The sequence below is a fragment of the Mercurialis annua genome, linkage group LG6 (assembly GCF_937616625.2).
Source record: "Mercurialis annua linkage group LG6, ddMerAnnu1.2, whole genome shotgun sequence".
NCBI lineage: Eukaryota > Viridiplantae > Streptophyta > Magnoliopsida > Malpighiales > Euphorbiaceae > Mercurialis > Mercurialis annua.
Genome location: NC_065575.1, coordinates 38,213,894 through 38,225,807, shown reverse-complemented (window position 1 = coordinate 38,225,807; position 11,914 = coordinate 38,213,894). Strand labels below are relative to the sequence as shown.

General features: G+C 34.8%; 2 protein-coding genes across 2 annotated transcripts; both read left to right on the top strand.

Annotated features, from left to right (window-relative positions):
• Positions 1-870: 870 nt before the first annotated feature.
• On the top strand, positions 871-5,220 carry LOC126688214 (uncharacterized). The gene is made up of 5 exons (XM_050382837.2): positions 871-1,334; positions 1,498-3,217; positions 3,304-4,407; positions 4,484-4,678; positions 4,775-5,220. The coding sequence occupies exons 1-5, from the start codon at positions 1,327-1,329 to the stop codon at positions 5,066-5,068; spliced, it is 3,321 nt and encodes a 1,106-aa protein (XP_050238794.1). The 5' UTR covers positions 871-1,326; the 3' UTR covers positions 5,069-5,220.
• Positions 5,221-8,293: 3,073 nt separating this feature from the next.
• Positions 8,294-11,644, top strand: LOC126687429 (pto-interacting protein 1-like). Its single transcript, XM_050381991.2, has 8 exons — positions 8,294-8,455; positions 8,932-9,056; positions 9,265-9,512; positions 9,612-9,738; positions 9,844-10,117; positions 10,627-10,759; positions 10,858-10,944; positions 11,225-11,644. Exons 2-8 carry the CDS (start codon positions 8,972-8,974, stop codon positions 11,357-11,359), a joined length of 1,089 nt encoding a protein of 362 aa, XP_050237948.1. The 5' UTR covers positions 8,294-8,455; positions 8,932-8,971; the 3' UTR covers positions 11,360-11,644.
• The last annotated feature ends 270 nt before the right edge of the window (positions 11,645-11,914 follow it).

The window sequence follows — 11,914 nt, the reverse complement described above, 5'->3', positions numbered from 1 at the left end:
AATGGACTCTTTATTTTCAAAAATAAAAATAAAGAGTGAGTTTGGCTCTCCACATGTAGAGTGCCAAACCAACTCTCTAATTTAAAAACACACGTGTATTTATCACCCTTTTCTCCAATTTCCTTATTTGTAGGAGAAAATAGTTTAAATTTCAGTTATATCTTTCGGGTAATTCTTATCTAGACCCGGTTCATGGAAAATTTATGGACCTATCCAATAAGGTGCTAGAGAAATAAGAAGAAAAAGAAAATAATAAGAAAAGAGAGAAAATTATGTTAGATTTTCTAACATCTCATTGGATGGATGTATGGAAAATTTATAGACCGGATTTAGGTAAGAATTTTCCATTTCTTAATTATTCAAGTTCCAAATTTTTATTCTCCATAAATGTACAGTTGAATACTTTAAAAAAAATTGTGTACAACTGCGTATTGATTATTTAAATTCAGTTCTTTATTCTTGATAATTGTATACAGTTAATACTTCAAAAACGCAAACTTGCTGAGGACAATTTTACAAAAAATAAAATAAAAAAATAAGTTTCTTTTCTTGATAAAAATGAAAATAAAACAGATTTTCTGAGAACATAGACTGCAAGATAGATACTAGTGAAGAAATTGCATCATCAACTTTCTCTTTTTCTAGCTTATTATATTGTGGAGAATTGATTAATCTCTTTTCTTTATCAGGAAAATGAAACTTGTCTTGAATTAGAAGAAGAACAAGAAAAAAATGATGATGATTTGGACGTGTTCATTGATTTAAGAGACAGTGTTAATGATGATGAGGATTATGTAGAAATGTTATTTGAGAAAATAAATTCAAATTGTAGAAGATCAATCTTGGGCTAGTTTTAAGGTATAACTAAACTTTTGGTGTCTCAACTTTTTAAAATATGACATTTTGGTGTCTAAACTAAAATTTATCACAAAGAGGTAAGCTAACTTGTTTAAAAATTACTAGTTAGTGTATTGTGCCGGTTTCTGACAGAATAGGTGACCTGGAGCACGACGTGGCTTTTAGTTGCAGAGAAAAATAGATGACATGGAATTGTAATTTTTATTTTTCGTTTTATGGAGACATGTGACAAACACATGACCTTGTAAATGACCTCTTATACCCCTAAACTATTGAAACGGGACTGCGTTCTGATTGAGTAAAAAATTGAAGTGAAAATTAGGTTAAAATTACTGTCTGAATTGAACCAAAAAATTGAAGAAGAACGAAGATTGAACAGGAACTAAACCGCGTTTTCTGGGTTCTTAGAAGAATTGTTGTGCGCGTTTTGGGAACAATTTCTTGTTCTTGTATGAGTTGTCTCCTATAATGACGAGGTATGTAGATTTTATATGTAGTTTAAAGAATTTCTGAATTAAAAAATGTTAGTGTTTGTGTTTATAGTTGTTTTATTCGAATGGGATTGGAAAATGTGTGAATATATGTATTTTAAAACCCATTTACAGTAATTTTATATTGAATTGCTTTTTTATTTTTCAGTGGTAGGGGTGTTGTTGATCTTAACTTTGGGGGTCATTTTGTTGGGGACTTGAAGGGTAGTGAAAAGGGTTATGTTGGGGGAAAATTGTGGCATGTGGATGTAGATTTTGGAATATTCTCTCTTGAGTGGTTGACTGATGTTGCACAGACAGTGTTAGAGGAAAAAAAAATGAACAAGATGCACTTTAGGTATCCTGGCAGATCTTTGGCACATGGGTTGAGGCTGGTGAGTTCATGGTCATTTGTTGACATGGAAAGCTTATTATTTAAGCATAAAGGTATAGAGGTTTACATTGAGCATCACGAGGAAGGGGGACCAGAGGGTGGGGGACCAGAGGGTAGTATAGGTAATGTACCTAATGATGAGGGCATAAATGACATTTACAAAGAGGGAAGCCAAGCAGAAGAGATAAGGCTTGTAGATGTGGAGGTTGGACCTATTAATGAGGGTATTAATACTGAGAATGAACACCATGAAGTTGGCTCAACTATTAGATTAGAGGAGAATGAAGAGGTAGTAGGAGATGGTGAAGCAATTGGAGATGATGAGAATGTTGAAAATGTGGAATATGATGAGCCTTCTGACGAGGAGATTGTGGACTGTGCTTTTATGTCCAGTGGTGATGAAGAGTTAGTAGATTCTAGAGCAAAGCTAAGGGAGTTCAAGAACAAGAAGAAGGAGATTTATGATAAAATTAAAGCAAATAACACCAATTCAGAGGGGGAACCATCAGTTCAAGCAGCAGCTGAGGATCAAGTAGCAGACCAGGAAACTGGAAATGAAACTGACTACTGGGATTCAGATTCAGAAGAAGAATGTTATAGTCCAGTGACCACAGATGAGGAAGATGGTGATCATGCACAGAGAAGAAGATCTGCATATCCTGTGTTCAAGAGCAATGCAGCTAAGTTATCATTCTCATTGGGTATGAAACTGACTGGACCAGCACAGTTTAAGGAGGCCCTTACTAAATTTTCAATCCAAGAGAGAAGAGAATTGAAGCTTGTCAGAAACACTAGAACAGAAGTTAGAGCTAGATGTGCTAGAGCTTCTTGTCCTTGGAACATATATGCATCAGAAGAAACAGAAACCAAAGCTTTCTTAGTGAAAACTTACAATCCAAACCATACCTGTTTGGTGACATTCAAGAATAGGAGAGTTGGAACCAAGTGGTTGGCTAAGAATTACCTGAATAAGTACAAGTGTATAGGTCACATGAGGTTAGTTGACTTAAAATCCCTTATCAAGACAGATCTTAAGCTAGACATGAGTTTGACCAAGGTTTCAAGGGCTGTTTCTCAAGCTCAGATATTACAGGAAGGTGAGATTAAGGCAGAATTTGCTGTGCTATGGGACTATCTTGGGGAGATTATTAGGTCTAATCCTGGAAGCACAGCATTAATGAAGGTTGAAAGACCTTTGCCAGAGTCTCCACCAGTTTTCAAGAGGCTGTTTATTTCTTTTGATTGCTTGAAGAAAGGAATGCTGCATGGGTGTAGAAGGGTGATTGGGCTGGATGGTTGCTTTTTGAAAGGCCTTGTCAAAGGAGAAATTTTAGCTGCTGTTGGGAGGGATGGAAACAATCAAATGTTTCCTGTGGCATGGGCTTTAGTAGACACAGAAAGGAGGGAGACATGGGATTGGTTTATCAGATTGCTTGCTGATGGTCTTGAATTGGGTACTGGGGCAGGATGGTGCATTATCACAGACCAACAAAAGGTACTCATTCTAACCTTTGACTTACTGATTGTTTTGTATGCTTATTTGTGTTATATGCTTATTTGTGTTGATATGCTTATATGTAGGGACTGCTGGACTCAGTTGCTGATTTGCTGCCTAGAGCTGAGCATAGGTGTTGTGCCAGACACTTATATGCCAACTGGAAGAAGAAAAATGGAAGAAGAGAAGATCTGCAGAAGTTGTGGTGGAGGTGTGCAAAATCCTCTAATATGCCAGATTTTGACAAAAACATGGAGGCAATGAGAGCTCTTACACAGAAGGGGTTTGATGACATGCTAGTGACACATCCAAGGCATTGGTGCAGAGCATACTTTACAACTGAGGTAAAGTGTGACATTGTAGACAATAACTTGATAGAAGCATTTAATGGGAAAATCATAGAAGCTAGGACAAAAAATGTTATTTCTATGTTAGAGGACATAAGGTCTTTGGTTATGAATAGGCTGCATACTAATAGAGACTTGGCATCTAATTGGATAGGAAACTTTGGGAATAGAATTAGGAAGAAGCTACATGACAGCAAAGTTCAGAGTGAGGCATGTGAGGTATTGTGGAATGGAGAGGATGGGTTTGAAATAGGCCACCTAGGAGACACATATATTGTTAATTTGAAAACTAGGACATGTGCTTGTAGGCAGTTTGACTTGACAGGGATACCTTGCCCTCATGCAGTATGTGCCATAGAGTACTTGGACAAACCCAACATCACACCTTACAACTACATTGATCAGTGGTTTACAAAGGAAACTTATTTGAAGGCTTATATGTATATGATGCAACCCATGAATGGTAGGAAGTTTTGGAACAAGAGTCCTTATGACCCACCTCAGCCCCCTCCATATAAAAAAATGCCTGGTAGACCTGCCAAAAATAGAAGAAAAGAAGAGGGTGAGAGATCCAGTGGGTTTAAATTGTCTAGAAAGGGTAGGGTGATGACATGCCAAGTCTGTTTTGGGAAGGGTCATAACAGGAAAAAATGCCCTCAAAGACAAGATACAGGGGCTCAAGTATCTGGTACAGGGGCTCAAGAAGCTGGTACAGGGGCTCAAGAAGCTGGTACATGGGCTCAAGAATCTGGTACAGGGGCAGTAGACTGTAATACAGGGGCTCAAACACAAGGAACTGGTGCATCAGAACCTACCTTACCCTCTAGGGTTGACAAGTTACCTGTAAGTTGTTTTTGGTGCTTAATTGGTAGTTTATACCTTTTTTATGTGTTATTGATATGGACTCTTTATTTTGCAGTTTGTGAGAGCAGGAAATAGGCCACACCCTGATGAAGCATCACAGACCAATCCAACCATCACTCCTAGAGATTTTGGCAAACATGTGAAAACATTTCAGAGGAAGACTCCAACTTATATTCCAGGAATACATACACAGCCTGCCAGGGGATATGGGGTATACAATGACTTTCACACAAACACTTATGTGCAAAATGTAATTATCTTGTTTATTGTTACTTATTTGCTTTAACTTTTTGTGTTTTGTTGCTGTACTTGACTTATTATGTGCAAAATGTATATGTCTTTGCAGCCAAAAACAACCAGTCAAAGGGTAACTTATAAGGAAGGAGTGAAAAGGGTTGGAGGTGAACCTGAGCCTCTTTTCATGACTAACAGAAATCTGGCATTTAAGAAATGGGGTAAACAAGCTGCAACTACAAGTGAAGCATCACAGAAAAGTACACAAACTAAAAGACATGCTTCTGCAGCAACAAGAGTCAACAAGAAGTCAAAAAAAAGTGCTTCAAACCCAACTGTGACTGCTGAAGAGTGTACCAGGTCTAAACCACCTCCAGATACTTTGCCAGAAGACTCCATTGCTTGATTATGTATTGAACCATTTTATCTAGCTTAGGTTGTTGCTAAGTTTTTTGCTTACCTTGGGTATATGTCCAGGTATTTTGATTTTGTTGTGACTGCTTACAAACAGCAAATGTCATTCTTCTTTTGTATTAAACTTCACTACTTATTATTTCAAATGTGAAACTGCAGTTGTTAAATGAATTATGTGAGTAATTTGATTTTGTTGTATGACTTTTTGTACCTTTTTTTCCACGCATTACATTGTTAATTCTTCGAAATCTGTTTATTGCTAACATAATCTCATTCAGACATTTCATCAAACACTTATACCAAAAACAGTTACACAAAGCAAATTTCCATTAATTTCAGCAAACAAAATCTGATACACCCAAAATACTACATAGTTCAACACATTTCACAAATCTAACAATACTACATACTTCAACACACCACAATACAGATCACTTAAATATAAGAACAAGAATAGAAAAAATTGCCCAAGCCCATAAAAATTTCTCCCTTTTCCAGCTACTGGCAAGTTCAGCTTCCAATCTTCCAATCTTTCTTAGCAATCCAGGTATAATTCGAGTAGCTCTCTCGCACATCTCATCATCCATCCATCTGAAGTAGCTGCAATCTCCCATCTCACATGTCATGAACTTCCGACCCGGATTTTTATTCGTCCATGAAGTTCTCTCTATGGTTCTTCTGTCACAATAACAAAGCTCCATTTTTTGAGGTAACAAGAAAGTGAAGAATTGCAGAGGTAGAAGAAGAGCTTCACCACAAGAAGAATTGGCTGAGAAAGAATTATGAATGTCTGATATTTACCCTAAATTTTTTTACCGTTGCAAGGGTTTCTTTTGTCATTTTCAAATTACCCAACCCCTAAAATCCACGTCATTTTGTGTTTTAATTAAATTGCCCACGTGTAAAATGATACCTGCCACATACCCCACGTCTTTAATGGCTACCTGCTAGAAACCGGCAATAAACACTAACTAGTAATTTTTAAACAAGTTAGCTTACCTCTTTGTGATAAATTTTAGTTTAGACACCAAAATGTCATATTTTAAAAAGTTGAGACACCAAAAGTTTAGTTATACCTAGTTTTAACGACTGGGTTTATTTTTTTATCAATGACGTGTTTGTCTATTGCTGTAAAAATGGAGGAGATAATAGTGCTAGTAATCATGTGATTCTAATAATTCAAATAATGGAACTTCTGGTATTACACACTGGATTGTAGAATAATTTTATCATTACTTTATTATTAACTTCAGGAACGAATGTTCATCGGGGCTTTTGGTTTCAAGAACTGTAAGATTCATATATTGACTATAATCAAAGGTACATCTCAGAATCAATGCATTTGCCATCTATTTCAGCAGCAGCGATTTTAATAGCATAGGATCATAATCTAACAAGAAAAAGCTTTAAAATGCAAAATGGATGCACTTTAATTAGCTTATAGGCATTCATTTGATATTATATAGGTATCCTCATTTTATTTTACTCATAAGATATTTAACCATCGTTTCCTTGTAGATTTGAAATGCCTACATAAACATATGATTTGAGGTTTAGTTTAATAGTTTTCTTTTGGCACAATATCCATGCTGCTCTACTTTTGATTGTAAGATATTATATTTTTTTAAAAAAATTGTGTAAGGTTTTCTGTTGAGAAAGGGAATGAACAGCATATGGAGAAAATAAGAGGGTAAGTGAAATTATGAATTTTTTTTTTAAAAAAAAGGGAAATTCAAATAATTAAAAATAGATAAATTTAAAGAGTCCATTGTGTTTATTTTAAATTTGCACTCTCTATTGTTAAAGATGCTCTCTATTTAGTTAAAAATGCTCTTTAAAATATAGAGCATTGTTGGAGATGCTCTTAGTCTACGGATGACATGATAGACTCGGTTTACTAAAAATTTCTCCATAAGAGTAATGGGAAAAAGAAGTTAAATTTCACTCTTTTTTTATCTTAACATGTTGACCTCAAAAATAATTAGTAGTTGAAGTCAATTTGATTTTTTTTCTTCAAAAAATATAATAAGTCTCTTCACTCTCATTGAAGGGGCATAGCTTTATGTAGGGAGGGTAATATATAGTCAAATGTATATGAAGTTTCTTTTAAATTGCCTCCTTGATGTTTAAAAGTATATATTTTTTATAAAGTAAACTAAACTGAATTGAGTTAAAATAATATAGTTTGAATTTAATTAAGCTGAAAAATTAAAGTGAATTAAAATGACTAGTTAGTTTGATTAAGTTTTCTTAATTTACTTTAATTTCTCTTAAAAATAAAGTAATTTATTTTTAAAAAACTAAAATATTAATTTGGTTTGATTTGCTTTTCACCTGTAGAAGTGGATTGCTCACCTCACTGGGTAGTGCAACTTCAGTACCCAAAGGAAAAGTACAAATTCAATTCGGTGCAATAAAAAATGTGTATTTGTGGGCATTGATGCGTAATTTCTGCTAGCAAAACGACATAACTCTTCTTTCTGGATTGGAAAGCAGGACAAAGCCAAAATGCACAAAAGTTTCTAATTAAAAAAAAATATAAACACTAAAAAAAGTTAGTTTTTTTATAAATACCAATTTTAGTCCAATTCTGATGAAAGATGGATTATTTACATGTAAAATTTTAAAGTTTCTTGTTTGATAGATTTAAATACAACATTTTAAATTTAGCATAATAAAATTTTAAGACATCCTTTTTAAATTTGTCTTCAGATGTTAAAATAAATTTTGAATTAGTATTTACTCATATTTATTTGAACATTATGGGCCATGTTTATTACATTTATACCATTCATTACAAAATGAATGATATAGGTTAAAAAAATTTAATTAAATTAAATTAATACAATAAAAATGACCGAGGGAATCCGTATATATAGATTTTACCCAAATTTTATAAAATGAAACTTACAATTGTAATTTTAACAGCGCCTTAAAAACTGAAATTTAAATTCATATCATAACAATTAGTAATATTAACCATAACTAAAATTCAACAGTTGAATTTTAATTCTAAGTTTCAAGAAAGCAATGAGAAATTTCACCTGAGTTCACCAACTGCAAACAAGTCAACGGTCTTCTTTAATCCTGGACTGTTTCCAACCAAAAACAACCAATCAGTTAGCGCCACGCAGTCCCATTTCCTTCTCACGAAACACACGCAATAAATCCCTTAGAAAAATCAAGACTACATGAAACAGCCCAAGTCTAGTCTGGCTGGCAACAACAAACCACTAATCAAAATTAATCCAACGCTTAATTCACTTTAAGCTTTCAAGTCAAACCAAACTCCAATTCTCCTTATCCTGCGCACTCCACCGGCCGGCCGTCTCAGATCTAACACTCGTCTGAAAACCGAACCACCGCCGTCAATTTTCATGTGTGGATCCATACTTTTTAATTGAAATTACGTGTTTTACTTTTGATTAGTTTGGTTTGGTTTCAGTTTACTAGTAATTAAAATTGTAGCTCAATGATTTGTACTTTGATTCTGTGTTGATTGTTGTTTTGATCTGGAAATGATTGGAATCTGTTACTGTAGAACATATTTAGCTGATAATTTTGTTAAATTTGCAGCTCAAACTACATGAACTATTGTATCTGAGCCCGAACGGGGTTTATTTGTATTACAAAGTTGTTAATTGAATTAAAATTGTTTGTATCTCATTGATTGAACCCAAAATTTAGTAGACTGGAGGAACATGGACTGTAAGACTAAGGGTTGCTTTGTAAATTAGTGTTTAGTGATAAGTTTCTAGTGGCTAGCTCGTTTCGTCTATAATGTGTCCAGTCTCCCTGTTGAGTTCTGTGTTGTGATACTTAGAGGAGGTAATATGGGTGCTTTTCTATTTCCAGAGAGAAGAAAATTGGGAGGGTATTCCTAAGGATTTGAACCATGGGCTGCTTTGGCTGCTGTGATGAAGATGACATGCATAAAGCCGCTGATAATGGAGGCCCGTATCCTGTTAAAAGTGCAGCAGGTACCATCCTAACTGAACTGGTCAAATCAAAACGTATTTTTCAGTTTGGTTTTTTACTTCATATGTTTTTGAATTGTATTGTTGAATATGTTCAATGAACAAAGTCTTTATTAATGCTGTTGAGACTGCTTTTAGATTAAAATGTGCAATTGGGTTGCTTTGTACTCTGTTTATTTGTCCCTATTCTGAATTTATTATTTCCTTGCAGGGAATATGGGCGGCTATCATCAATCAGACACGGCACATAAGGCTCCAGCTGTTAAAATTCAGCCTATTGAGGTCCCTTCCATCTCAGTGGATGAGTTAAAGGAAGTCACAGATAATTTTGGGACAAATGCTCTTATTGGAGAGGGCTCATATGGAAGAGTATATTATGGTACTCTTAAAAGTGAGCGAACTGCAGCCATCAAAAAATTAGATGCAAGCAAACAGCCTGATGATGAGTTCTTGGCGCAGGTATGTTGAAGACTAAAATTGTTATGTCTGCCGATAATTGATTCTTCATTTCTTCTTAATATTCTTGTGTTCACTTTTCAAGTTTTTGTGTATTGGTAGGTTTCCATGGTATCACGACTAAAGCATGAAAATTTTGTACAATTGCTTGGTTATTGTGTTGATGGAAATACTCGTATACTTGCCTATGAATTCGCTTCCAATGGATCTCTTCATGATATTCTACATGGTATTTCTGGTTTTTCTTCTAATTGGACAATTTAATGCTGTAAAATTTTGTGAAAGTGGTTCATACTATATGTCTAATTTAAATGTCAATGACTTGTTACTGCAGGAAGAAAAGGTGTTAAAGGAGCACAGCCTGGTCCAGTTCTTTCTTGGCAGCAGCGAGTGAAAATTGCTGTTGGGGCTGCAAAAGGCCTTGAATACTTGCATGAAAAGGCTGATCCGCATATTATTCATCGTGATATCAAATCCAGCAATGTTCTGATTTTTGATGATGATGTTGCAAAAATTGCAGATTTTGATTTATCAAATCAAGCTCCAGATATGGCAGCACGTCTTCACTCTACCCGTGTTTTGGGAACATTTGGTTATCATGCTCCTGAGTAAGTTATTGTTGACTTTGCTGTTACTGATTTAGAACAATCATTAGGGAATAAATGCATAGATTAATAAACCTATTTCCCAACATAATTTTGCTGTCAATGCAATTAACAATCTGCAATCTGATCTCCAAAAGTCTAAGACTGCGAATGTTGGAATCTAAACAATCTTATGAAAGCCCCGACCCTGATATGAAAATAGGACAATCAAATGTTTTGGCTCAATAGCTTCATGTGCTTTGGATATCAAATATCTGACATTTATTTTTGTGGTTATTTATGAGTAACTGCTTTGAGTGTGAAATTAATAGGGGCTCCATTTGATTTTTGGAAAGTGGAAACTATGATATAAGGAAATTAAATTGTGCCTTCCGTTTTGTCTACAGTTAAGGTTTGGTAGATTATAAGCTTGACTTTGTTATCTTGTTTCTCCGGAATCAAATTGAGCATTTGCCTTAAAAGGCTTGATGTGAGATTGCTTGCATTGAACGTTTGCGCTTTTGCTTTGGCAGATATGCAATGACTGGACAGTTGAATGCAAAGAGTGATGTATACAGTTTTGGCGTTGTCCTACTTGAGCTTCTGACTGGGCGAAAACCTGTTGACCATACATTACCTAGAGGGCAGCAGAGCCTTGTGACATGGGTACTAATTTATTTCAGTTTTCCCTGTTAGGGACTTCTAAAATATAGGTGTGTCTTTTCTCAGTCTTTGACTGGTAATTGTATTTTGGAATTTCTTAGGCTACACCAAAACTTAGTGAGGACAAGGTTAGGCAGTGTGTTGATGCAAGACTTCAAGGGGATTACCCGCCTAAGGCAGTTGCGAAGGTTTGACCTTTCCTTCTTTTAGCTATATTTGTTCATTATTTCTATAATTTACTTTCAAGAAGTAAAATTTTATTAGGAATTCTGCATTTGTCGACATTGGCACTACTGTCTCCAACACTTGCACATTCATTTTTCTTTTCTTCTTTTGTTAAGCATGAAACTTCACCTTTTGATTAGCTGTGAGATATTATGAATTTAAAGAAGCCATGTGATTTCATGTGGCCAAATACAAGGTTTGGTGAAGATGCTATGTTTAACCTTATTTATGCTTAACTTGCAGATGGCAGCTGTTGCTGCCTTGTGCGTGCAATACGAAGCAGACTTCCGGCCAAACATGAGTATAGTTGTGAAAGCTCTACAGCCCCTCTTAAATACCCGGCCAGGACCAGCTGGTGGCGACACTCCAAGCCATTAGTTCTTCCTCTCCGTCCGCTCTGTATGTCTACTACTCTGATGCAAATATGCCGTGGGACAAGATAAAATTATTACTTAGTGTATTATTTGGAGCACCCTATGCTTCCATTACTTATGTATTTCATTTGTTCATAATGCGTGAGGCTGTTTCTGCTGGTCATTTGTTACTTTTTTTTTTGTCCAAAAATATTTATTTTTTGCTCTAATTTCCTTAACAGAAAACCATTCAGTTTGGTTTTGCTGTCTCTATCTAAAGATGTGAATGCAAAAAATGCTCTCTTATCCATCATGCTTTATTGATGATTTATAATTTTTTTTAAGTCTCTAAATGGATCCAATTTATCTAGATAGAATGTAAATTATTTTTGTGTAATTAATCTATCTATAATCTATAACAACTCTATATTTGGTAAGGGGGTGAACATGCAAAATTATTCTATTAGCTTTCGATAATTTATATATTTAAATTAGTGAATTGAAAGTATAAATAGTTTAATTTTGAGTAGGAATTTGATTCTAGTATAATTAGTTAAGAATTTAATTTTAAATAGAAATC

What these genes read in the sequence shown, in the direction of transcription:
- LOC126688214 (XM_050382837.2), top strand. An exon ending in TTATCACAGACCAACAAAAG is followed by an intron (nt 3,218 to 3,303) that starts GTACTCATTCTA and finishes GCTTATATGTAG; the next exon opens with GGACTGCTGGACTCAGTTGC. An exon ending in CAAACACTTATGTGCAAAAT is followed by an intron (nt 4,679 to 4,774) that starts GTAATTATCTTG and finishes ATGTCTTTGCAG; the next exon opens with CCAAAAACAACCAGTCAAAG.
- LOC126687429 (XM_050381991.2), top strand. Translation starts at nt 8,972, where the DNA reads ATGGGCTGCTTTGGCTGCTGTGATGAAGATGACATGCATAAAGCCGCT. An exon ending in ATGATGAGTTCTTGGCGCAG is followed by an intron (nt 9,513 to 9,611) that starts GTATGTTGAAGA and finishes GTGTATTGGTAG; the next exon opens with GTTTCCATGGTATCACGACT. An exon ending in TTTGGTTATCATGCTCCTGA is followed by an intron (nt 10,118 to 10,626) that starts GTAAGTTATTGT and finishes TTGCTTTGGCAG; the next exon opens with ATATGCAATGACTGGACAGT.